Genomic DNA, 26,003 nt, shown 5'->3' on the forward strand with positions numbered 1-26,003 from the left:
GTCTTAACGCATCCCATACTCCTCTGAAGTGTATGCCTCACCTACACCAAGTGGTTTGTGTGGACTGTCAGACCAAATTTCATGCGTCTGGAATATAGTGCCCTTGTGTGATTGCTCCTGGGCAAGACCCACCTATCCATAGCATATCCAGTATCATTCTGAAGCTGGTATATGCATTTTCCCCCAAAGCAGCGTTCTCTGTGCACTTTCAACCGCTGCGGACAGTGTCGGCTGAGTTGTGAAGGACGTACAAGAAGCGAGGCAACGACATCATCTTGAAGAGTGCTGCTCTACCCAGGAGCGATAACGGAAGCATCGGTGGCAGCAAGTTGGCAGTGTAATAAAGTTTGGGGTCTTTAGTAATGAACATCCATAGATATTTAAATCTGTCTTTGGCTACATGTTTGGCATTTTAAATAATTGAATTTATTTTAACCTTATTTCCTATGGGGTTTTATTTTAAATTCCTAGCACTATTATTTTCTATGGGAGAGTGTTGCACCACCAGGGTTGGGCCATATGTGGTGCTCGACCTACTACTCTCATAAACTGGACTCCACCTCCTTTTTTAGAGAGTGTAGACATGTAAGTCGCCTTTTTTTAGTAACTTCACACTTACATTTTGTGGACAAGCAAAGGTAGTAAAGTTACTCAAAAGTGTAAGGATAAAGGTACTCATGTGTAAGATACCTTTGTGAATAGCTCTGATAATATGTTCATCTCCCCTTCTCCTATTTGGGAAGACTCCTACTTCCTCCCCAAATATTTATTCGGGCCCCCTAAGGCAGACAAAGGAACACCTCTCTGGCACACCCCGTGTCTCAGCAGGGGCTTTACTGCCATCTTCTGCCCCCACCTGTGATGCTGAACTGTGCATGTGGTGATAATTGCCACCAATATAATTTACGTTTGTGTGACCCCCCAGTAAGGCCTCCTGAACTACACTCGAGTGAGTGAGTGAGTGAGCAAGAGATACATTTGTGTGACCCCAGTAAGGCCTCCAGAACTACACTCGAGTGAGTGAGTGACCAAGAGATACATTTGTGTGACCCCAGTAAGGCCTCCAGAACTACACTTGAGTGAGTGAGTGAGTGAGCAAGAGATACATTTGTGTGACCCCAGTAAGGCCTCCAGAACTACAGTCGAGTGAGTGAGTGAGTGAGCAAGAGATACATTTGTGTGACCCCAGTAAGGCCTCCAGAATTACACTCGAGTGAGTAAGAGAATGAGTGTTGATGTGAGTGAGCAAGTGATTGAGCAATTGCATGAGTAAGTGAGTGATTAAATGAGTGCATGTGTGAGCGATTGCGTGAGTGCACAACAGAGTGAATGATCACAGTGAGAGAGGGAGCAAGTGATGCTGTGACTTTGTGAGTAATCGACTGAGGGATTGTGTAAGTTAGTGAGTGAGCAATCACTTTAGTATGTAGGAGAGCGACTGAAAGATCAAATTGATGAGTAAGTTAGTAAGCAAATGAGTTAGTGAGTGAGCAACTGTTAGATGGGAAACCTGAGGGTCGGCCGAGCAAGGGGGAGAGACCTCCTGGCGAGGGCCCTCTCCTCAGATCGTACGGACGAGCAACCCCCCCACAAATGGACGCCACACAAAGATAGGTTCTCAACCCTTTTATCAGTATTCTTAGGCAGGTTATCGTAACGATACAGAAGGAACAGGATACTGGGATCCCTTCAATTCTAGTCTCTGTGGGAAGGGGGTAGCAGGACAGTCTTGGTACCGGTCTGGTACAGGGGTATCGGGCGGACAGCTCTCAATCCTCGAGCTGGAGGGTTCTCTGGTAGGGGCCACGGCAGCGCCTGCAGGCCTTCAAGGATGGTTCACGAAGATGAGCCGCGGCAGCGCCAGCAGGCCTTCAAGGATAGTTCACGAAGATGAGCCGCGGCAGCGCCAGCAGGCCTTCAAGGATGATTCACAAAGATGAGCTGCGGCAGCGCCAGCAGGCCTTCAAGGATAGTTCACGAAGATGAGCCGCGGCAGCGCCAGCAGGCCTTCAAGGATAGTTCACGAAGATGAGCCGCGGCAGCGCCAGCAGGCCTTCAAGGATGGTTCACGAAGAGGAGCCGCGGCAGCACCAGCAGGCCTCCAAGGATGAGTTTGTCTCGGTGTCTCTCGACTCCAGGATACAACTCCCTTCCTGCTCTGGAGCTGCCCCAGTTATAGGTCTGGCGCCCTTTGATGTCCGGACCCTCGCACTTGGAGGTCGGGGGGTCCGGGATGAGTGAGTCCAGACACCCAGCAGGGGGGTGGAGCCAGCGCCCAGGGAGGCCGGGGGCGATCGAAACCAGGCAGATGAGGGGCCATCGAAACTCCTTCTCCCATTGACTCGCCAAGTGGTCTCTTTACCCCCTGGGGGGATGGTGGTGCCTCGATGTCGGGGGTCCAAAATGGCGGCTGGGCCTGGGACGGTGGTCCGGGAAAAGGGTCCGGGCCAGCCGAGAAGGGTGCGGATATGAGTTTGAGTTCCGTCGGGGAAGAGCTGGGGGCGGCCCGGAGGGGCAGAAGGTGCGGCTCTTGTCCGGGGAACAGGGGTAACGGTAGTCCGGGACCCGCCGTGCGGGAGGGGTCGGACCACGCCACGAGGCCGGGTCCAACATGCGTCCCCCCCAGCTGAAGGCAGGGAGAGTCACCCATCTTCTTGGGTATTCTCCTCGCCGAGGCGGAAGAAGCGGGACAGGCCGTCTGCGTTGGCGTGGTCGTTGCCTGGGCGATGCTCCACAGTGAAGTCCATCCCCTGCAGGGGGATGGACCAACGCAACAGCTTCGGATTCTCTCCGCGCATCTGCATCAGCCATTGCAGAGGTCGGTGGTCCGTTTGCACCCGGAAGTGGGTACCGAAGAGATAGGGTCGGAGCTTCTTGAGGGCCCACACCACGGCGAAGGCCTCTCGCTCTATGGTGCTCCAGCGCTGTTCTCGGGCCATCAGACGTCGGCTGATGAAGGCTACTGGCTGGTCAACTCCCTCTGCATTGATCTGGGAGAGAACGGCTCCGACGCCGTGATCGGAGGCATCGGTCTGTACTATGAATTCCCGGCTGTAGTCGGGGGCTTGGAGCACGGGTGCGGTGCACATTGCTGTCTTGAGGGTCTCAAAGGCGGCCTGACACTCATGGGTCCAGTGTACCTTTGGTGGGTGCTTCTTTGACGTGAGTTCTGTGATGGGGCCCACAATACTGCCATAGTCTTTCACGAAGCGCTGGTAGTATCCGGTGAGCACCAGGAAGGCTCGGACCTCTGTTTGAGTGACCGGAGGTTCCCAGGCCCGGATGGCGGCGATCTTTGGTTGGAGGAGGGCCACCTGGCCACTTCCCACCTGGTGCTCCAGGTAGGTCACGGACCCTTGGGCGATTTGGCACTTGCTGGCCTTGATTGTTAGTCCTGCCCGCCAGAGGGTGGCCAAGACCTCCCGGAGGTGTTGGAGGTGTTCGGCCCAGTGGAGACTGTACACGGCAATATCGTCCAGGTAGGCGGCGCTGAATTCCTCGAGCCCCGCCAGTACCTTGTTCACGAGTCTCTGGAACGTGGCGGGGGCGTTTTTCATCCCGAAGGGCATCACCGTGAAGTGGTAGTGGCCATCCGGGGTGGAGAAGGCGGATCGCTCCTGGGCGCCTGGGGTGAGGCCGATCTGCCAGTAGCCCGCAGTCAGGTCAAAGGTGCTCAGGTAGCGGGCGGCCCCCAGGCGGTCGATCAGCTCATCAGCCCGAGGGATAGGGTGAGCGTCTGTTCGGGTGACGGCGTTCAAGCCCCGGTAGTCCACACAAAATCTGAGTTCGGGGGCGACGCCAGGGGCGGCGGCCTTGGGGACCAGTACGACCGGGCTGGCCCAGGGGCTGTCGGAGGGCTCAATCACTCCTAGAGCCAGCATCTTGGACACTTCCGACTGGATGCAGGCGCGTACCCGATCGGGAACTCGGTAGGCCCTGTGCCGGATAGGGGGGCTATCCCCGGTGTCGACATCGTGGAGGCACCAGGGAGTGACCCCGGGGGTGAGGGAGAATAGATCAGCAAATTGCTGTAACAAGTCTTGGCAGCTTTGGCGTTGTGCTGGGGTCAGGGCGGAAGAGAGGATGACTCCTTCCACTGAGCCGTCTTTTTCTAGGGTCTTCAGGAGGTCGGGGAGGGGCTCGGAGTCCTCTTCAGCCCCACTGTTGGTAGCCATCAGAAGGCTAAGTTCTGAGCGCACAAAGTGAGGCTTAAGTCGGTTGGCATGGAGGACCCGAAGGGGGTTCCTGGGGGACTCCAGGTCCACCAGGTAGGTGACGGGGCCCTTGCGCTCCACCACCTTGAAGGGTCCTGTCCATTTGTCCTGGAGGGCGCAAGGTTCGACCGGAGACATGACCCAGACCTGTTGTCCCGGCTCGAACACAATGGACGAGGCGTTTTGACCGTACCAACGTTTCATGTCCTCTTGGCTGGCTTCGAGGTTGGCTTTGGCAAGTTCCCTGAACCGCCGAGTCTGGTTCCGGAGGGTCAAGAGGTACCGGTACACATCAGGAGGAGCATTCTGGGGGGTCACCTCCCATCCCTCTTTGACCAGACTTAGGGGACCCCGGACGGGGTGCCCATACAATAGTTCGAAGGGGCTGAATCCCAGGGACTTCTGTGGGACCTCCCGGTAGGCAAATAGGAGGCAGGGCAGCAACACGTCCCATTGGCGTCGTAAGGGCACCTCCAGGCCCATGATCATACCCTTGAGGGTGCGATTGAAGCGTTCCACTAGTCCGTTCCAGTTATAGGTCTGGCGCCCTTTGATGTCCGGACCCTCCCACTTGGAGGTCGGGGGTCCGGGATGAGTGAGTCCAGACACCCAGTTGGGGGGTGGAGCCAGCGCCCAGGGAGGCCGGGGGCGATCGAAACCAGGCGGATGAGGGGCCATCGAAACTCCTTCTCCCATTGACTCGCCAAGTGGTCTCTTTACCCCCTGGGGGGATGGTGGTGCCTCGATGTCGGGGCTTGGCTGGGCCTGAGGCTGAGGTCGACCCAATGCCACGAGGCCTGGTCGTGGAGGGTCCAAAATGGCGGCTGGGCCGGGGACGGTGGTCTGGGAAAAGGGTCCGGGCCAGCCGAGAAGGGTGCGGATATGAGTTTGAGTTCCGTCGGGGAAGAGCTGGGGGCGGCCCGGAGGGGCGGAAGGTGCGGCTCTTGTCCGGGGAACAGGGGTAACGGTAGTCCGGTACCCGCCATGCGGGAGGGGTCGGACCACGCCACGAGGCTGGGTCCAACAGCAACCAATGAGGAAGTGAGCTAGAGAGTGATCAAGTGAGTGAGTGAGTGAAAGTGTTATGTGAATGAATGAACAGTTGGCCACCCTTGCACACAGTGGCTTCCAGCTCTGGACATAACAGCGTGGACGTGCCCCTCCAGTCCTGGACACAGTTTCCCCGCCGTGCTTGATGCGTGACGATGGCGCCTGTGATTGGTCACCTCATCTCAAGCCCTCCCCCTGTTTTCTCCCCCTGCAGGCTCTCGCCCCCGGGACTGCTATGACATTTATGCCAGCGGGCATCAGGACGATGGCATCTACTCCATCTACCCCACGCACGACCCGGCGGGCTTCCAGGTCTTCTGCGACATGCGCACCGACGGAGGCGGCTGGACGGTGAGTGCTGGGCTCTCTGCAATGGTGGGCGGGGCGTGTTGAAGGTCTACACCCAAGTGCTCCAGGTCCGGCACTAGGTGTGGGCAGCATTGGCACCTGATCATAACCATGGGGCCCGCGCCAGAGCAACACCTTAAAAAAAAAAACAGTGTTATAAGGCCGGGAGGGCAGCGGTAGAGCAGCGCTGTGAGTCCGAGGGGGCAGAGGTAGTGCAGCGCTGTGAGTCCCAGGGGGCAGAGGTAGAGCAGCGCTGTGAGTCCCAGGGGGCAGCGGTAGAGCAGCGCTGTGAGTCCCAGGGGGCAGAGGTAGAGCAGCGCTGTGAGTCCCAGGGGGCAGAGGTAGAGCAGCGCTGTGAGTCCCAGGGGGCAGCGGTAGAGCAGCGGTGTGAGTCCCAGGGGGCAGCGGTAGAGCAGCGCTGTGAGTCCCAGGGGGCAGAGGTAGAGCAGCGCTGTGAGTCCCAGGGGGCAGAGGTAGAGCAGCGCTGTGAGTCCCAGGGGGCAGAGGTAGAGCAGCGCTGTGAGTCCGAGGGGGCAGAGGTAGTGCAGCGCTGTGAGTCCCAGGGGGCAGAGGTAGAGCAGCGCTGTGAGTCCCAGGGGGCAGCGGTAGAGCAGCGGTGCGAGTCCCAGCGGGCAGCGGTAGAGCAGCGCTGTGAGTCCGAGGGGGCAGAGGTAGAGCAGCGCTGTGAGTCCCAGAGGGCAGAGGTAGAGCAGCGCTGTGAGTCCCAGGGGGCAGAGGTAGAGCAGCGCTGTGAGTCCCAGGGGGCAGCGGTAGAGCAGCGAGCGCTGTGAGTCCCAGGGGGCAGCGGTAGAGCAGCGCTGTGAGTCCCAGGGGCAGCGGTAGAGCAGCGCTGTGAGTCCCAGGGGGCAGAGGTAGTGCAGCGCTGTGAGTCCCAGGGGGCAGCGGTAGAGCAGCGCTGTGAGTCTCAGGTGGCAGCGGTAGAACAGCGCTGTGAGTCCCAAAGGGCAGCGGTAGAGCAGCGCTGTGAGTCCCAGAGGGCAGCGGTAGAGCAGCGCTGTGAGTCCCAGGGGGCAGAGGTAGTGCAGCGCTGTGAGGCCCAGGGGGCAGCGGTAGAGCAGCGCTGTGAGTCCCAGAGGGCAGCGGTAGAGCAGCGCTGTGAGTCCCAGAGGGCAGCGGTAGTGCAGCTCTGTGAGTCCCAGAGGGCAGCGGTAGAGCAGCGCTGTGAGTCCCAGAGGGCAGTGGTAGAGCAGCGTTGTGAGTCTCAGGGGGCAGCGGTAGTGCAGCGCTGTGAGTCCCTGAGGGCAGCGGTAGAACAGCGCTGTGAGTCCCAGGGGGCAGCGGTAGAACAGCGCTGTGAGTCCCAGGGGGCAGCGGTAGAACAGCGCTGTGAGTCCCAGGAGGCAGCGGTAGTGCAGCGCTGTGAGTCCCAGGGGGCAGAGGTAGTGCAGCGCTGTGAGGCCCAGGGGGCAGCGGTAGAGCAGCGCTGTGAGTCCCAAAGGGCAGCGGTAGAACAGCGTTGTGAGTCCCAGAGGGCAGCGGTAGAACAGCGCTGTGAGTCCCAAAGGGCAGCGGTAGAACAGCGCTGTGAGTCCCAAAGGGCAGCGGTAGAACAGCGCAGTGAGTCCCAGGGGGCAGAGGTAGTGCAGCGCTGTGAGGCCCAGGGGGCAGCGGTAGAGCAGCGCTGTGAGTCCCAGAGGGCAGCGGTAGTGCAGCTCTGTGAGTCCCAGAGGGCAGCGGTAGAGCAGCGCTGTGAGTCCCAGAGGGCAGCGGTAGAGCAGCGTTGTGAGTCTCAGGGGGCAGCGGTAGTGCAGCGTTATGAGTACTGGAGAGCAGCGGTAGTGCAGCACTGGGAGTCCCAGGGGGCTGGGGTAGGGCAGAGCTGTCAGTCCCAGAGGGCAGTGGTAGTGCAGCGCTGTGAGTCCCAGAGCGCAGCGGTAGTGCAGGTCTGTGAGTCCCAGAGGGCAGTGGTAGTGCAGCGCTGTGAGTCCCAGAGGGCAGTGGAAGAGCACCGCTGTGAGTCCCAGAGGCCAGAGGTAGTGCAGTGCTGTGAGTCCCAGAGGGCAGCAGTAGAGCACAACTGTGAGTCCCAGAGGCCAGCGGTAGTGCAGCGCTGTGAGTCCCAGAGGGCAGCGGTAGAGCAGCGCTGTGAGTCCCAGAGGGCAGTGGTAGAGCAGCGCTGTGAGTCCCAGAGGGCAGCGGTAGTGCAGCGCTGTGAGGACCAGAGGGCAGTGGAAGAGCACCGCTGTGAGTCCCAGAGGCCAGAGGTAGTGCAGCGCTGTGAGTCCCAGAGGGCAGCAGTAGAGCACAGCTGTGAGTCCCGAAGGCCAGCGGTAGTGCAGCGCTGTGAGTCCCAGAGGGCAGCGGTAGAGCAGCGCTGTGAGTCCCAGAGGGCAGTGGTAGAGCAGCGCTGTGAGTCCCAGAGGGCAGCGGTAGTGCAGCGCTGTGAGTCCCAGAGGGTAGAGGTAGTGCAGCGCTGTGAGTCCAGAGGGCAGGGGTAGTGCAGCGCTGTGAGTCCCAGAGCGCAGCGGAAGTGCAGGTCTGTGATTCCCACAGGGCAGTGGTTGGGCAGAGCTGTGAGTCCCAGAGGGCAGCGGTAGAGCAGCGCTAGAGTCCCAGAGGGCAGTGGTAGAGCAGCGCTGTGAGTCCCAGAGGGCAGCTGTAGAGCAGCGCCATGAGTCCCAGAGGGTAGAGGTAGTGCAGCGCTGTGAGTCCAGAGGGCAGCGGTAGTGCAGCGCTGTGAGTCCCAGAAGGGCAGCGGTAGTGCAGCGCTGTGAGTCCCAGAGGGCAGTGGTGGAGCAGTGCTGTGAGTCCCAGGGGGCAGCGGTAAGTGCAGTGAGCCTCAGAGGGCAGCGGTAAGCGCAGTGTGCCCCAGAGGGCAGCGGTAGAGCAGCGCTGTGAGTCCCAGGGGGCAGCGGTAAGTGCAGTGAGCCCCAGGGGGCAGCAGTAAGTGTAGTGAGCCTCAGAGGGCAGCGGTAAGCGCAGTGTGCCCCAGAGGGCAGCGGTAGAGCAGCGCTGTGAGTCCCAGGGGGCAGCGGTAAGTGCAGTGAGCCCCAGGGGGCAGCAGTAAGCACAGTGAGTCCCAGAGGAAGCGGTAGAGCAGCGCAGTGAGTCTCAGGGGCCAGCAGTAAGCGCTGTGAGCCCCAGAGGGCAGCGGTAAGCGCAGTGATCCCCAGAAGGCAGCGGTAGAGCAGCGCAGTGAGTACCAGGGGGCAGCGGTAAGCGCAGTGAGCCCCAGGGGCAGCGGTAAGGGCAGTGAGTCCCAGGGGCAGCGGTAAGTGCAGTGAGCCCCAGGGGGCAGCGGTAAGCGCAGTGAGTTCCAGAGGAAGCAGTAGAGCAGCGCAGTGAGTCTCAGGGGCCATCGGTAAGCACTGTGAGCCCCAGAGGGCAGCGGTAAGCGCAGTGAGCCCCAGGGGGCAGCGGTAAGCGCAGTGAGCCCCAGGGGGCAGCGGTAGAGCAGCGCTGTGAGTCCCAGGGGGCAGCGGTAAGTGCAGTAAGCCCCAGGGGGCAGCGGTAAGCGCAGTGAGTCCCAGAGGAAGCGGTAGAGCAGCGCAGTGAGTCTCAGGGGCCAGCGGTAAGCGCAGTGAGCCTCAGAGGGCAGCGGTAAGCGCAGTGATCCCCAGAGGGCAGCCGTAGAGCAGTGCAGTGAGTCCCAGGGGGCAGCGGTAAGCGCAGTGAGTCCCAGGAGGCAGCGGTAAGCGCAGTGAGTCCCAGGGGGCAGCGGTAAGTGCAGTGAGCCCCAGGGGGCAGCGGTAAGCGCAGTGAGTCCCAGGGGGCAGTGGTAAGCACAGTGAGTCCCAGGGGGCAGCGGTAAGCGCAGTGAGCCCCAGGGGGCAGCGGTAAGCGCAGTGAGTCCCAGGGGGCAGTGGTAAGCACAGTGAGTCCCAGGGGGCAGCGGTAAGCGCAGTGAGTCCCAGGGGGCAGCGGTAGAGCAGCGCTGTGAGTCCCAGGGGGCAGCGGTAAGTGCAGTAAGCCCCAGGGGGCAGCGGTAAGCGCAGTGAGTCCCAGAGGAAGCGGTAGAGCAGCGCAGTGAGTCTCAGGGGCCAGCGGTAAGCGCAGTGAGCCTCAGAGGGCAGCGGTAAGCGCAGTGATCCCCAGAGGGCAGCCGTAGAGCAGTGCAGTGAGTCCCAGGGGGCAGCGGTAAGCGCAGTGAGTCCCAGGAGGCAGCGGTAAGCGCAGTGAGTCCCAGGGGGCAGCGGTAAGTGCAGTGAGCCCCAGGGGGCAGCGGTAAGCGCAGTGAGTCCCAGGGGGCAGTGGTAAGCACAGTGAGTCCCAGGGGGCAGCGGTAAGCGCAGTGAGCCCCAGGGGGCAGCGGTAAGCGCAGTGAGTCCCAGGGGGCAGTGGTAAGCACAGTGAGTCCCAGGGGGCAGCGGTAAGCGCAGTGAGTCCCAGGGGGCAGCGGTAGAGCAGCGCAATGAGTCCCAGGGGGCAATGGTAAGCACAGTGAGTCCCAGGGGGCAGTGGTAAGCGCAGTGAGCCCCAGGGGGCAGCGGTAAGCGCAGTGAGTCCCAGGGGGCAGTGGTAAGCACAGTGAGCCCAAGGGGGCAGCGGTAAGGGCAGTGAGTCCCAGGGGGCAGTGGTAAGCACAGTGAGCCCCAGGGGGCAGCGGTAAGCGCAGTGAGTCCCAGGGGGCAGCGGTAAGTGCAGTGAGCCCCAGGGGGCAGCGGTAAGCGCAGTGAGTCCCAGGGGGCAGCGGTAAGCGCAGTGAGTCCCAGGAGGCAGCGGTAAGCGCAGTGAGTCCCAGGGGGCAGCGGTAAGCGCAGTGAGCCCCAGGGGGCAGCGGTAAGCGCAGTGAGTCCCAGGGGGCAGTGGTAAGCACAGTGAGTCCCAGGGGGCAGCGGTAAGCGCAGTGAGCCCCAGGGGGCAGCGGTAAGCGCAGTGAGTCCCAGGGGGCAGTGGTAAGCACAGTGAGTCCCAGGGGGCAGCGGTAAGCGCAGTGAGCCCCAGGGGGCAGCGGTAGAGCAGCGCAATGAGTCCCAGGGGCAGTGGTAAGCACAGTGAGTCCCAGGGGGCAGTGGTAAGCGCAGTGAGCCCCAGGGGGCAGCGGTAAGCGCAGTGAGTCCCAGGGGGCAGTGGTAAGCACAGTGAGCCCCAGGGGGCAGCGGTAAGGGCAGTGAGTCCCAGGGGGCAGTGGTAAGCACAGTGAGCCCCAGGGGGCAGCGGTAAGCGCAGTGAGTCCTAGGGGGCAGCGGTAAGTGCAGTGAGCCCCAGGGGGCAGCGGTAAGGGCAGTGAGTCCCAGGGGGCAGTGGTAAGCACAGTGAGCCCCAGGGGGCAGCGGTAAGCGCAGTGAGTCCCAGGGGGCAGCGGTAAGCGCAGTGAGTCCCAGGGGGCAGCGGTAAGTGTAGTGAGCCCCAGGGGGCAGCGGTAAGCGCTGTGAGCCCCAGGGGGCAGCAGTAAGCGCAGTGAGTTCCAGAGGGCAGCGATAGAGCAGCGCAGTGAGTCCCAGAGGGCAGCGGTAAGCGCAGTGAGCCCCAGAGGGCAGTGGTAAGCGCTGTGAGTCCCAGGGGGCAGCAGTAAGCGCAGTGAGTTCCAGAGGGCAGCGGTAGAGCAGCGCAGTGAGTCCCAGGGGGCAGCGGTAAGTGCAGTGAGCCCCAGGGGGCAGCGGTAAGGGCAGTGAGCCCCAGGGGGCAGCGGTAAGGGCAGTGAGTCCCAGGGGGTAGTGGTAAGCACAGTGAGCCCCAGGGGGCAGCAGTAAGCGCAGTGAGTCCCAGGGGGCAGCGGTAAGTGCAGTGAGCCCCAGGGGGCAGCGGTAAGGGCAGTGAGTCCCAGGGGGCAGTGGTAAGCACAGTGAGCCCCAGGGGGCAGCGGTAAGCGCAGTGAGTCCCAGGGGGCAGCGGTAGAGCAGCGCAATGAGTCCCAGGGGGCAATGGTAAGCACAGTGAGTCCCAGGGGGCAGTGGTAAGCGCAGTGAGCCCCAGGGGGCAGCGGTAAGCGCAGTGAGTCCCAGGGGGCAGTGGTAAGCACAGTGAGCCCAAGGGGGCAGCGGTAAGGGCAGTGAGTCCCAGGGGGCAGTGGTAAGCACAGTGAGCCCCAGGGGGCAGCGGTAAGCGCAGTGAGTCCCAGGGGGCAGCGGTAAGTGCAGTGAGCCCCAGGGGGCAGCGGTAAGCGCAGTGAGTCCCAGGGGGCAGCGGTAAGCGCAGTGAGTCCCAGGAGGCAGCGGTAAGCGCAGTGAGTCCCAGGGGGCAGCGGTAAGCGCAGTGAGCCCCAGGGGGCAGCGGTAAGCGCAGTGAGTCCCAGGGGGCAGTGGTAAGCACAGTGAGTCCCAGGGGGCAGCGGTAAGCGCAGTGAGCCCCAGGGGGCAGCGGTAAGCGCAGTGAGTCCCAGGGGGCAGTGGTAAGCACAGTGAGTCCCAGGGGGCAGCGGTAAGCGCAGTGAGCCCCAGGGGGCAGCGGTAGAGCAGCGCAATGAGTCCCAGGGGCAGTGGTAAGCACAGTGAGTCCCAGGGGGCAGTGGTAAGCGCAGTGAGCCCCAGGGGGCAGCGGTAAGCGCAGTGAGTCCCAGGGGGCAGTGGTAAGCACAGTGAGCCCCAGGGGGCAGCGGTAAGGGCAGTGAGTCCCAGGGGGCAGTGGTAAGCACAGTGAGCCCCAGGGGGCAGCGGTAAGCGCAGTGAGTCCTAGGGGGCAGCGGTAAGTGCAGTGAGCCCCAGGGGGCAGCGGTAAGGGCAGTGAGTCCCAGGGGGCAGTGGTAAGCACAGTGAGCCCCAGGGGGCAGCGGTAAGCGCAGTGAGTCCCAGGGGGCAGCGGTAAGCGCAGTGAGTCCCAGGGGGCAGCGGTAAGTGTAGTGAGCCCCAGGGGGCAGCGGTAAGCGCTGTGAGCCCCAGGGGGCAGCAGTAAGCGCAGTGAGTTCCAGAGGGCAGCGATAGAGCAGCGCAGTGAGTCCCAGAGGGCAGCGGTAAGCGCAGTGAGCCCCAGAGGGCAGTGGTAAGCGCTGTGAGTCCCAGGGGGCAGCAGTAAGCGCAGTGAGTTCCAGAGGGCAGCGGTAGAGCAGCGCAGTGAGTCCCAGGGGGCAGCGGTAAGTGCAGTGAGCCCCAGGGGGCAGCGGTAAGGGCAGTGAGCCCCAGGGGGCAGCGGTAAGGGCAGTGAGTCCCAGGGGGTAGTGGTAAGCACAGTGAGCCCCAGGGGGCAGCAGTAAGCGCAGTGAGTCCCAGGGGGCAGCGGTAAGTGCAGTGAGCCCCAGGGGGCAGCGGTAAGGGCAGTGAGTCCCAGGGGGCAGTGGTAAGCACAGTGAGCCCCAGGGGGCAGCTGTAAGCGCAGTGAGTCCCAGGGGGCAGCGGTAAGCGCAGTGAGTCCCAGGGGGCAGCGGTAAGCGCAGTGAGTCCCAGGAGGCAGCGGTAAGCGCAGTGAGTCCCAGGGGGCAGCGGTAAGCGCAGTGAGCCCCAGGGGGCAGCGGTAAGCGCAGTGAGTCCCAGGGGGCAGTGGTAAGCACAGTGAGTCCCAGGGGGCAGCGGTAAGCACAGTGAGCCCCAGGGGGCAGCGGTAAGCGCAGTGAGTCCCAGGGGGCAGTGGTAAGCACAGTGAGTCCCAGGGGGCAGCGGTAAGCGCAGTGAGCCCCAGGGGGCAGTGGTAAGCGCAGTGAGTCCCAGGGGGCAGTGGTAAGCACAGTGAGCCCCAGGGGGCAGCGGTAAGGGCAGTGAGTCCCAGGGGGCAGTGGTAAGCACAGTGAGCCCCAGGGGGCAGCGGTAAGCGCAGTGAGTCCCAGGGGGCAGCGGTAAGCGCAGTGAGTCCCAGGGGGCAGCGGTAAGTGCAGTGAGCCCCAGGGGGCAGCGGTAAGCGCTGTGAGCCCCAGGGGGCAGCAGTAAGCGCAGTGAGTTCCAGAGGGCAGCGGGAGAGCAGCGCAGTGAGTCCCAGAGGGCAGCGGTAAGCGCAGTGAGCCCCAGAGGGCAGTGGTAAGCGCTGTGAGCCCCAGGGGGCAGCAGTAGGCGCAGTGAGTTCCAGAGGGCAGCGGTAGAGCAGCGCAGTGAGTCCCAGAGGGCAGCGGTAAGCGCAGTGAGTCCCAGGGGGCAGTGGTAAGCACAGTGAGTCCCAGGGGGCAGCGGTAAGCGCAGTGAGCCCCAGGGGGCAGCGGTAGAGCAGCGCAGTGAGCCCCAGAGGGCAGTGGTAAGCGCTGTGAGTCCCAGGGGGCAGCAGTAAGCGCAGTGAGTCCCAGGGGGCAGCGGTAAGTGCAGTGAGCCCCAGGGGGCAGCGGTAAGGGCAGTGAGCCCCAGGGGGCAGCGGTAAGGGCAGTGAGCCCCAGGGGGCAGCGGTAAGGGCAGTGAGCCCCAGGGGGCAGCGGTACTGCAGAAATCTGCCTGCTCAATCTGCATGCTAACAGTGATCAGGTGGGTACTCCAAGGGCCCTAAGGTGTGAAGAGAGCCCCCCCGCGGCTCGGATGAAAAGCAGGGTCTCCTGCTAGGGTCGCAACAGAAGGAGAGTTTTTAAACATCTGATGATATTGTATTAGTGAACTAAGAGGCACTTCAGGGGTCAAGGGCCCCCTATATGTGAGCTAGATTCTCATTAAACATGGAGCAAAGCTATAGTCCATGACATCAAACACACAGGTGGCTGTACCGAGCTCATCCTTAAAGCACCTATTTGAAAAGTTCCGATGGGTCATTATGGACAGAATGGAGGCTTGCGGAATAAAGCATTTGCTGAGGATCACACAGTTTGGTCGAGCAGGGAAGCTGGCATTGAGCTGAGATTTCTAGATGGTTTCTCACTGAGCAAATCAGCCATTACATGGGTGTCTCTTTAGGGTATCAAAGATGTAAAATGTGTCTTAAATTCCCGGAGGGTGACACTAGAGCGTGGGTGGCCGGCAGAGTCCACGTTATATTATTGGCGGTTTCACACAGCGCAAACCCGTGGCGGCTCCGAGGGCAGCTTCTGTGCTGTGGTTGGGTCTGAAAGTAAACTGGAAGAAGGAAAGTAGGGCATGGATGGAATAGGTAGATGTAAGACGCAGAACCAAAGGTGAACTGAAATGGGGAGGAGAGAGAGTGGTGAGCGTGGATTTGAGTGGCAGGACCACCAGGGGCACGTGAGAGGAGGAGGTAGGGGGTGGTAGGTGTTAGAGGGGTAGAACCAGCTAGAGAAAGATGAGAGGTGATAAGGACAGCTGGGAGGAGAGGGGTGGATGTAATAGGGGCGGAGTCAGTGAGACAGATGAGGGACCGCGGCAGAGAAGAGAAGCGGCGTGGACCATGAAAGGCTGAGGTGGGTGAATGAGAAGCAGAGACAAGGTAAGAGGCCAGGGTGTAAAAGGGGAGAGCTGGATATAAAGGGGACAGACCAGCAAAATGGTTAGGAGGTTGGAGGGAAAGATGAGAGTTGAAGGGGAGTACATGGAAGAGAGGTAGAACCAGCAGCAGAACTTAAGTGGGGAGGGGAGTGGGAAAGGTGAGAGATGAATGTAAAAGGACAGAATCAGTGAGAAGGGTAAGAGGCTGGCAGAGAGAGGAGGTGAAATAAAGAGCATGGAGGGGAGAGGTGGATAAAAGAGGAACAGAACCAGAAAGGATAAAGCTAGAAGAGAGATGGATGCCAGAGAGGCAGAATCCGCAATATAAGGTTAGAGGCAGGGGAGAGAAGAGAAAAAAGGTAGAGAATGGAGGGGAGAAATGGGCATAAGAGGGGCAGAATCAGTGAGAAAAGAAGAGATGCTTCAGGAGGATGGAATTGAAGAGGGGGATGGGAATGGGGAAGAACTAGTGAAAAGGATAAGAGACTGAGGGAGAAATGAGAGAGGAAGGTTAACACAAGGATAAGAGGCATGGATATAAAAGAAGCTGGTTCTGCCATAAACAGAGTGGAGACAAAGAGTGAGACAGTGGTAAACTGTGGGTGGAAGAGAGCAGAATCATCAAGAGATTGTAAGAGATTGGTAGGGGAGGGAGAGAGAGAGAGAGAGAGAGAGAGAGAGAGAGAGAGAGAGAGAGAGAGAGAGAGAGAGAGGGAAAAGAGAAAGAGACAGACAGAGAGTGGTGAGCTGTGGGTGGAAGAGAGCAGACCCATCAAGAGATTGTAAGAGATTGGTAGGGGAGGGAGAGAGGAGGGAAAAGGTGAGCAGAAATAGCCAGAGAAAGTGAAAGCCTGAGTGAGAGATGAAGAGATCAGGGAGGTAGCAGTCAATTTAAGAGGTGCAAAACCATCAAGAGGAGGTAAGAGGCGAGAGCAGAGGAGGAAGGATGAAGGTCTTTATAACTGAGAGAGAAATAGTGAAAGAAGGTAAAAAGGAAAGGGGATAGGTGGATTTAGGATGACAGGCCCAGATAAAAGGCTGGGTGGAGAGTTGTGACTTGAAGAATTGTGTACGGAAGGGAGATGTTGATGCAAGAGGCACAGAAACAGCAAGAGAAGGTGAGAGGCTGAGTGGAAGATGAGAGGTGAAGGGTAGAGCATTGAGGGGAAAGATGAATGCCAGAGCGGCGGCGTCAGAGAGAGTAGCCAAGAACCTCGGGGAGAGGTGACCGGTGAAGAGGAGAACATGCAGGAGTGAAGCGGATATAAGAGATTTGGATCTTGCGAGCGTTGGTGATAGGCTGGGCAAGAGATGAGGGGGAAAGAAGAGCATGGAGCCAGAGGTGGTTGTAGTGGGCAGAATCAGAAACAAGATGCTGTAAAAGAGGCAAAGATGTCTATGAACCAGTGCGCCCCGTTGAGATTTCTGCCAAAGTTTGCAATTCCAAATCTATTTATTTCACATGTAAAAAAGTGTTGAAATTGTCTTAGTTTCGAGATGCAAGTGTCACCCTTCACCAAGGGCTGTGATATGTAGCCTTCCTCAGTGTGTCTGCTGAATTTCAGCCTCCTCTCGGTGTATCCCGTGACTCCTCTTGACTTTTCTATTAAATCTCACTCCAAGTGGAAACCTTTCCTGCGCAGGTCCTGACCGCGGATCTTGAGACCAGAGCTCCTGCCCTGACATGCCTTTGCAATATACAGCTTGCCCCGCCATCAGTCCCTACCAATGTGTAAAAAAACAAAAAAAGCCGTTGGTTGTTCCTCTGTTTAAAAAAACAAAACTTTCTTCAGGCTCAAAACTGCTTCGCCTCATCTGACATCTTTTTCTTTTTGCGCCTTTTCCCGACAGCGCCAGAGTATTTGTATGTAATAGGAGAAAGGCAGAGGGACGTCTGTTCTGAGAGCTTTACTTTGGGTCACATGAAGAAGGGGATTCCTTGGCAGCATCTGTGGTGGACATTGTTGTTCACAATTGCATTTGGAGAGAGTTATTCTTTTTAGAACTTGTCTCTCTAAAGGTGGCAACAGCGAGCAGTCAAGGCTCCCTCCAGGAGGTGATCAAGGTATTGGAACTCAATACAGTTCATCAAATCGATCACCAATGCTTAATGCCTCAACCAGCCTCGCAATGTCTTTTAAAAGAGACTCATTTAGAGGAAGAAGTTATGGAATAAAACTAATAGTCCCCCAATACCCAACAAATGCCCTACGATGTTTCTGTGTGCACAAAGTGTCCTGCAAAGTGTTAACGGACAGCTGTCCTGACTGCAAGATGCAAGAGCTGCAAGGCCCTGGGAAGGGGCGCGGCTCAGGTAGGAAAGGTGGAGAATCCACAGTTGACTGACAAGCCGGGATTATTTTTTTTATTATAGTGGATAAACTGGGCTCCTTGCTTGGGTTGGCTTGGCTGCTGGTGCACAACCCAAAAGGCTGCTGCACCCTTGGGGTTGGTGTGCACAGAGCCAGTCGGCTCATCCTCATGTGCAGAATGACAATGGGGCAACCTGCGCAAGCACAGCATGATGCGTGCCCCCCCTACGACTGATACTCCCAAACCCCACAGACTGATTCTGAATTGAGCGTGTACTGATTCACCACTTTTAAGCAGATTTCCCTCCTGTGCTGAAAATTTCAGAATGCCCTTTTACATGACGAGCTGAGCTCGTCATGAGCATCAAAGGGGTTAAATAATGTTTATATACAGTATACAGTGCAAGGGGAGTCTGAAAACATATCCAACTGCGCACAAACATATAGACACTGGAAAAATAGCTATACACATGGAAGGTGGCAAACCATTCATTCATGGCAGGTGCCGGATCATAACTAAGGCTCCTTGTTTTCTGTTTTTACAGATTTATACAGATAATTAGAGACAGAAAACAATAGGTTTTCTGTCTGCATTAATTTTCAAAAAGTGGATAAATACAGAATACCGTGCTTCTTTTAAGTGACTCTCCGTGCTGTCTTTCATGAATTATAGGCCAGCAGCTGAGCAGATGAGCAGCATGGGAAATGAAAAAAACAGGATGAAACTTCTTTAAGTAACGGCAACATAAATGTATGGTATAGTGCTAGTATTTACCAGTGGATGTATTGTTATGTGATACTTGGCAGCTTTAGTAGCTAAAACATGACAGACATCAAAGTATGAATGCGCGTCTATCAGTTAAATAGATATGAAAATGTACAGTTTTACAACTTCTTTACATGCAAAATACAAAATAAATATGGATAAATACAGAAAAAATGGCCCAGAAATAAATATGGATAAATACAGACGAAATGGCCCAAAAACAAATACCATAAAAGCGGTATCCCCCCTAATCGTAACATGCTTCCGTGTGATGGCAAAACGCCAATTCCTTTATTTAAATCCCTTGCCTGGGTTACAGCTTTGATATACACCTCACACGAGGTCCGCCTTGGACATGTCTGATATGGCGCTCATTTGAACCCCGAGATACAAATGAGTGCTTTTCTCTGCTGCCCTAGAGACCAACCTGAACTAAGGAAGCATCCATGGCGGGCGGACATACCCTACAGCATAGATGAAGGCTTGCGTTGATGAACAAAAGACTTCTGGCAGGCTTGGAGCAGCCCAGCGCAGGTAACACCGGTTCACTGTGCTCTGGTGCAGCCCCTTCGTAAGTCGGTGGTCCTGATGCAGTCCCGTGCAGGACTTTAGTCCTTCAAGAAGGCGCCTGGCTGGACAGAAGGTCTTTCCGTAGATCTCCGGCAGATCCCCCGCTGGAGCCGCCCTAGATAGATTTCCATCTTGGGGCTATCACTGGCTTTCTGCACCCTTATGCGGTTTGTCTCAACTGAACTGATCAAACGACTAATCTGCTTTTTCCTTTGACTCCAGGTACATTGCTTGGCTTTGGCGGTACCATCTTTTATCATAGTAGAGTTTTCTCTTCTCTATTCCAGCTTCATAGCGCTGGACCGGTGGCATGGCGGGGTTGATGGGGAAGGAGACACTGGTCTTTTCAGGGACTTGCCCCGTTGATAGCTCATAGAAATGACACCGAAGTGAAAAAGAAGGCAGACTCCTTCTTTGGTGTCCGCAGGTCTTCCATTGCTTGCTCACCTGTGAGAAGGTCCTTTAACTGGGCAGCATCTTGCCCCCTCCTCTTCAGGTCTGTCAAAGGGACAGGATCCTTTGGCCTCCTCTGAAGCTTCAGAGTCATGATAGGTTTCACTTCCACTGAGGCTCCGCTCAGCTCCAGAGTGACTGCCTCATGTTCACTCATCGTCTTTGCTTCTAGCTCTATAATCAAAGTTTCTTTCAGCTCAATGTTCTTATCTTCAAACTCTTCCAAGGCAGCCTTCTTCTCTTTGAGGTAGCTCCTCTCCACTTGCTCTGTTTCCAGGTGCAGGGAGAGCTCTGCATTACTTATCTTTTCTTTGTGTTGCTGTTACAGTTTTCTTTCTTTTTTGGTCCTGCAACGTCCCCTCCTGCAATTGATGAAGCTGCCTCTTGAAAGATGCAAACTTGTCCCAGTCCATCCGCTCCATCATTTCCATGTGGTCCACTTGACGTCATCCTGCTTCGCCAAGTCAGTCTCACTTGCGTCCATTGTACCTTTTACTCTTCCCCGTCCCATGTCTTCCTTCCCAAACCACTGCTCTAGGAGGGTCTCAGCGCTGCCAGGGTGCCAGGCCTGCTGGGGTGGCACGGGCATCCAACGAAGTGGAGCAGCCCACTGACAGCCTCCAGAGCTGGGGAAATGGCTGCTTTTCAAGAGTCCAGTAAGAATTGGCTTCCAGTGGAATGGGAGTAGCAGCAGGGGGTGTGTACAGAAGGGTGCTAGGGGACGGGGGGACGCTGAGGAGTGAGGGACCATTCCATAGAGTACATCACTGCACATGGACTCATCTGCCAAACACGGAGCCGATGCGAGGAGGGAGCCAGGACCCTCAGGGAGGCGGCTCTTGCAGTAAAGGTTGGGAGACCCAGTGTTGGGTCAGGCACCTGCGGACTGGATGCAGTGACTTGTGAGTGATGGAAACGGACTTGTGTTCCGTTAGCTCCTTAACCAAGATTCAATGGATTTTCCTGAGAGCATACACACTCTGGTTATTTCTTCTTGAGCTAAATATGGGTCAAGCAGCGTGGTTCTGTTCCCTTTACAATTTGCCAAGTGTCTTCTCAGATAAGGGCATGCGACTCAAAATGTTTTAAAATGTAAATCTCTGGGATTATTTTAGCTTAAATTTGCAAATCAAGCACCAGCTCCCCCAACCTACCTAATCCGGGCTGCTACATTTCCTTTCCATAGAAGTGTAAACTGCACACAGTTCACTGTCGGAAGCCCCTCTTGTTTCTTTTGCTTTAATATACTTCCTGTCCTTTAGTGACTGCTTCCAAGTGACGTTTGGTAGCATTTTTCCTTGGCCGCAAACGGTTGTCCTTTTTTCTTCTGTGTATCTTTAAGTCGGTTCAGTTCTTTGATCTCTTAAAGTGGAGTTTGAGAGCACCTGCTGTGTGTAGGTGTTGTTGTGCAGGTGTGATCGGGCCCTTGGCTTTTTTTTCTGTCAATATATTAGCACCCCACCTGTGCGTGACATTCGTACCACCCCCTCTTTCTATCCTCTGCAATTTGTGCTTTTTGTTGCCTGCTGCAGCCCTTGCAGGTCACTAACCCGATCTAGCATGTACTATAAGTACACGCCAACCCTCCCAATTCAGACGGGGGGGGGGGGGGGCTACAGATTTCAAGGCTAGTCTCCCGCCTCCCGCCTCCGATTCCTCCGTGGGCTTCAGATGGCAGTGAGTGGCCTGTGTGACTCGGAGTATGCACAGCCAGTAACCTGCTCCTGCAGCCAGTGCTCAACACTTTTATCACGCTGCCTCTGCCTGCCATCGCCATTTCTCTGTGCTCCTGACAGGTGAGGGGAAAATGCACATTAGCATTTCTGATAATCAGAAATGCAAATATACGTTTGCATTTTGCGACTGTGCAGTTGTACACTTGCAAGTCCAATACGTGCCAATAGACCCTACGCAGGCCGCGACAGACGTTTATGGGAGAAATACAATCTCGCGATTATTTTTAAAAAAAATCTCCCACTTTCCATTCCCAAAATGTTGTCATATATCCTATTGTGTTGGTCACCCATGCCTGCTGGACACCAAATGCCTTTGAACTTCACTGTGGTAAAGGGCGGTGTTGTACAGTGCTTTGCTTCTTTCCTTGGCCAGCACTCTAGATCTCTTCCTAGGTTCTGGGTTCTGGAGCGCTCCTTCGCCCTGTTGGCAGTTGGAGCTCTGGTTGGACTGGGGTCTGACCTACCTATACCTGTGCTGCAATAAAGCTTCTGCTTTACTTACCTGCTTGTGGAGTCCTCTTCAATTTACAACAGGCGGGCTGGGGGGGGGGGGGGGGGGGGGGTCACTTTTAGTCCCTCTGAACAGCTCGGGGATAATCTGTCTTGGCATTGTAATCATGCTCTAATCAGGAAACAATTAGTGACCATCAGAACAATCACATTACTTTTGAAGAGTCCTAGACTGAGCGATCAATGTAAAGTGCTTCCACTTAATGCAGCTGCATAATAATGTACTTATTTTATTTGGGTTAATAGTTATATTTTAATCCATTCAAGAGGTATCAACACTAGCTTCTTGCACAGCTGCTTCAACAGTGCCAGAAAATGAATGGTCGATTGATGTTACTTCCTGTGATGTCACTTCCTGTGATGTTACATCTTAGAAGGGTCTCTTGTGTTGCTATTCTGCCCGGGGCCCCACAAACCCTAAAACTGGCTCTGAAGTGCACCACAACCTTAGCTGCAAAAATAACTGCGGGCATGTCCAGTTTGTTTCTCTTGTCCCCCAGCCCTGCCCGACAGCAGTATCATTTCACCAAAAGAGTCGGTGCAGGGGAAGTGCATTGCATGACCTTTGACTCTGGTGCAAACCGTTGTACTTATATTTATATATGGTTATTTTTTTATACTCCAGGTTGCAGAAAGGTAAAGAAGACCCCAGGGTCTGGCAAAGGGCTTGCTGTTTGGCTACAGAGGGGTGTTTTGGGCCACATGTCCACCAAGGGATCTACAGGATGACCCTGCCCCAGCCGCTACAGCTTCACGGTTGTGTTTGGGGCTAGCTGGTGGCTTTCAGAGGCCAGTCATTTTAAAAGGGTTGGTCATTGGTAGACTTTTTAACCCCTTTTAGAGGCTTCATGCTAGGGGCATCCACCGAGCCAGTGCTCCTTTTGAAGTGGGCATGTCATCTCTAGGGGCTGAGGGTGAAATGGACCTCAGAGGGCTCTACTTCAGGGCTCCGTTGCAATGCAAACCATTGCTCCGACTTTCTGTTGAGGGGGGCGCTGGAAGTTGGAATTGATTGATTTTCTATTCCAACTCCAGTGTGTGCAACAGGAAGGAATGTGTTAGAGTTACATCCAACGCCTTCTACCCACTGCTGCACACCTTTTGCGTTGCAACGACATGCAGGGCCGGACTGGCTACCGGGCAGTCTGGAATGCTTCTGAGCTGGTGGGTGATTTCGTTCATGGAGACCTACGTGTGCTAAACGAAATTCGTTTTGCATTAAATATTTAGAAGCACACGCAGGTCTCCATGAACGAAATCAGCCCCCACCGCAGTGAAATCAGGCCCCAGCTCAGCAGCATTCCAAACTACCCGGTAATCAGTCCGGCCCTGATGACATGCGATGTAATGGCATGCGTTGTAATGGTTGCGTTGTGAAGGTTGTTTCCCACACAGATGCTGCAGCCCACAGCCCCAGGTGTCTCCAGACCTTCTCCCAGCCCACCAAATGGAACTCTGATCTCAGACCCTGTACTCAGTTGGACGGAGGAGGCAGTGGGCTGGGGTATAGTAAAAGCAGCCACCCCCCGGGGGTAGAGGGCAGAATTGCCTTCATTGTTCCAGACGTGAACTCACCAGGCAGTCACTGCTCAAGTCACGCTCAGCTGCACTCTGATGCCCAGTGACGTCACTCCCCCTTAGGACACAGATCCCTTCCTCCACATCAGGCCAGTAGCCAAGTGACCATTTAAATGCTAAGTTTGCTTTTTCTCATCAAGAAAAATGGACAGATAAGAAAAACTACTGTTTGAGTTTCTCCTTTGATGGAACATTGGAAGTGCCATTTCAGAAAGCTTACTTGTGCTAAATTAGTAAAAAAAAGTAAGTGCCAAGGCTCTCGTCATGAGGCCACTGCAGTTTGCACCACACACTGCCCAAGCCATGCTGCCAGTGATAGTAATAATGCAACTACCAACCATCACACAATTCGGAATATTTCAGGCCCCTGAAGCTATAATAATAGCTTGGGCTGCAGGTAATAGGAATTTTAAGGCATATTAAATTAATAATCACCTGTTGTTGTGGTCATCTCTAAATTGGCCAGATAGCACCACTTTGTGGCAGACTTTTATAGTGCCGGAAACCACCGGCTAGAGTTAGGCACTAGCATTCCTCTATCTAGTTGTGCTCCATTATTAAGTAAAATTACATTTTTGCTCATGTTGGAACTTTTCACCTTTCACAGAACAAAACTTAGTAATGATAAAGGCCATTGTCTTTTTTTATATCAAACAGGGCCGGACTGGGAACGAAACCCCGTCCCTGGCAAAGTGGGGGGGAGGGGGGGCGAGAGCACTTTGCCGGGGCCAGTTTTCGGCCGATTTTGTTACAGGGCCGATTTTGCTGCAAAAATGGTCCTGTAACAAAAACGGCCCCCAGGGGCCCAAAACCGGCCCCCACCCTTGCGGCGCACTGGTGGATTGCCCGGTGCCCGCAACAGCCAGTCCAGGCCTGATATCAAATAACAGAAATGTACATTGCACAAGTATATGGATTGGACTGGTGTGCACATAAGAAGACCCAAAAGAAATAATTTTCTGTGAGAAGTTGTGTCTTAAGACTGAAACACTGTAGGAGTGCAGGGCTCATGCACCTGTGCCCTCATACTGGCATTGTGCGCCTTGTTGTGTCTTATTCTGAACTAGTGCAAAAACAACAATTAATCTACAGAATGCAGAACAATGTCATACATTCACCCCCGTACAGAGATCTCGGCCTAAATCCATCGTTTTTTTGCTCACCATGCTGTTCTAGTTTGAACCCAGCCATATGCAAATCAGTCTTGACCCTGTGCCCCATGGGAACAGTCAAGCCCGAACTGGCAGGCCCGGTCCTCCCTGGACTGGAAACAAGCATCATGGGACCGGTTTCAGGGTTTCAGTTCACATCAGCCAGGATAGCTTGAATCCAGTGGCATGGCGAGCACGGAACTCACGTCTGACCATACCGGTCCCACTCGGGGTGACGAATGCAAAAAGAACAATTGATGGACAGAATGCAGAACAATGTCATACATTCACCCCCGTACAGAGATCTTGGCCTAACTCCATTGTTTTTTTGCTCACCATGCCATTCCAGTTTGGACCCAGCCATATGGCTGGGGGAGAATGTTTGCATTGTCAACATTCCGTCCATCATTTGTTTGCTGTAACACTTTCTGCACTAAGTGCGCCGGGTATGCCCAGACGTTGGTCCCTCGCTCACTTTGCCACTGGATTCAAGCAAGCCGGGCTGAAGGAGGGTGGAATGCCAGAAACCGGTCCTCGGAAGCTTGTTTCCGGTCCAGGGAAGACCTGACTTGGCAGTCCGGGCTGGACTGTTCCCATGAGGCACAGGGTCAGACTGATTTGCATATGGCCATGTCTGCACTGGGGTGGTGCAGTGGGCAAAAGAACAGTGATGGATCAAACCCAGATCTCTTGACTGGGGGAGAATGTTTGCATTGTCAGCCTTTCAACCATCATTTGTTTCCTGGAACACATTATTCTGAACAAAGGAAAGAAAAACCTTTAATACTTGAATGTCATCCTGCGTAATTCTCATAGTTTGGGTCACACGCATTTGTTTTATTTGTGCTCTTGAGGCACCAAACAGCTCAAATGTTTGTTTTTGATTTCCAGAACCAAGAACCTCTTAAAGAAAAAACCTTTTCAAAATGGGTAATTGGAGTGTATTAGATCCGGGGTTTGAATTTTCGGCATTCTTTCATTTAAAAAAAAAATGCTTAATTGCATTTCAATTCCTCCGAAAAGAAAATGATGCAATCAGAGTATTACAAAAAGGTCTTTGACTGAGAAAGTCACGTTTAATTATTATGACCTGCTTCAACAATTATAAAAATAAAGAAAGAAAAATCATGAAAAGGAAGGAAATGGTCGCTTCGGAAGCCTAAACCAGGGGATGCGAGAGCGGTTAAAGGCTCCCTGTTCTCCCTCGACTTCCCTTTATGCAGCAAAAAAACAGGCAACGAAAATCCCTGCCCTCGCGTCTGAGCGGTGTAAGAACATGATAAAGCGGCCTGAAGTCTCCAGGGAGGGCGCTGCAGGAACATTGCAAATACGGTCTATTGGAGGGAGGTTCTTTGCATTCGGCGTGAATGCCTGGTTTGCTGTTTGTTGCTGGGGGTTGTATCTAGGGGGGGACCAGGGACCGCTTAGGGGTGCATAGGCTGTTCCTTTTTGTAATGTTTCTTTCTTCCCCCACAGGTACACGCTGAGCCAGTGTAGGTTAGATAACTCAGGTTTATTAGATCGTACAAAGTATTAAAGAGCTTAGGGCGCCGAGCGTCTACTTCCTCCAGCTCCGGTCGCCAACTGCCGTTTCCCTATGTTCGCGCCTTTCTGCTCGCGTCTCTGCGCATGCGTGCGCCTACCGCTCCAGTCTATGGCGTGACGCGTCATCGCGTACACGCTCATAGACTAGAGCGCATACCACATATCTCCCCCCTTTAATATAAACAACATAACATTCCCCCCAACAGGTCGAGTGTCCCCAGCAGTGAGTATGAGTCTATGTGGGTCACCTCGGGAGGTGGCACCAAAGGCTAGTGTCCATACATTACAAAGTCTCTATAACGAGAGGGCACCGTGACTGCCCTTCCGCTGCGGGTGTGTCTTACCGGCATGTTCTCTCCCACTTCTGTCTCTCCTTGGGACCTCCCATCTTCTCTCGATTCTGCTCTCTGCTCTGCATTCACCGGTGTGCCATCTCCGTCGGTAGGCACTGCTCCCGGGACATCCACTTCATTGTCCTCACCTACACCTTCCCCGCAGTCTTCTGTGCTGTGCCCCGATTGGGGCCTTGCTTCCTGGAAGTCCATCCGTCTCTCATCCTCCTCAGACTTGGGCCATACTATTATTTTA

General features: G+C 55.7%; 1 protein-coding gene and 1 pseudogene across 2 annotated transcripts in view; one reads left to right on the forward strand and one right to left on the reverse strand.

Annotated features, from left to right (window-relative positions):
- FIBCD1 (fibrinogen C domain containing 1) overlaps positions 1 to 26,003 on the forward strand; it is a 953,795-nt gene that overhangs the window by 526,111 nt on the left and 401,681 nt on the right. For both annotated transcript variants that reach the window (XM_086924803.1, XM_086924804.1), the window contains one exon: positions 5,479 to 5,615. In XM_086924803.1, the coding sequence (XP_086780929.1) occupies positions 5,479 to 5,615 (137 nt within the window). The remainder of the gene's footprint in view (positions 1 to 5,478; positions 5,616 to 26,003) is intronic.
- Positions 18,481 to 19,379, reverse strand: LOC147718002 (sin3 histone deacetylase corepressor complex component SDS3 pseudogene; annotated as a pseudogene).

This window comes from Lissotriton vulgaris, chromosome 5, assembly GCF_964263255.1.
Source record: "Lissotriton vulgaris chromosome 5, aLisVul1.2, whole genome shotgun sequence".
Taxonomy (NCBI): Eukaryota; Metazoa; Chordata; class Amphibia; order Caudata; family Salamandridae; genus Lissotriton; species Lissotriton vulgaris.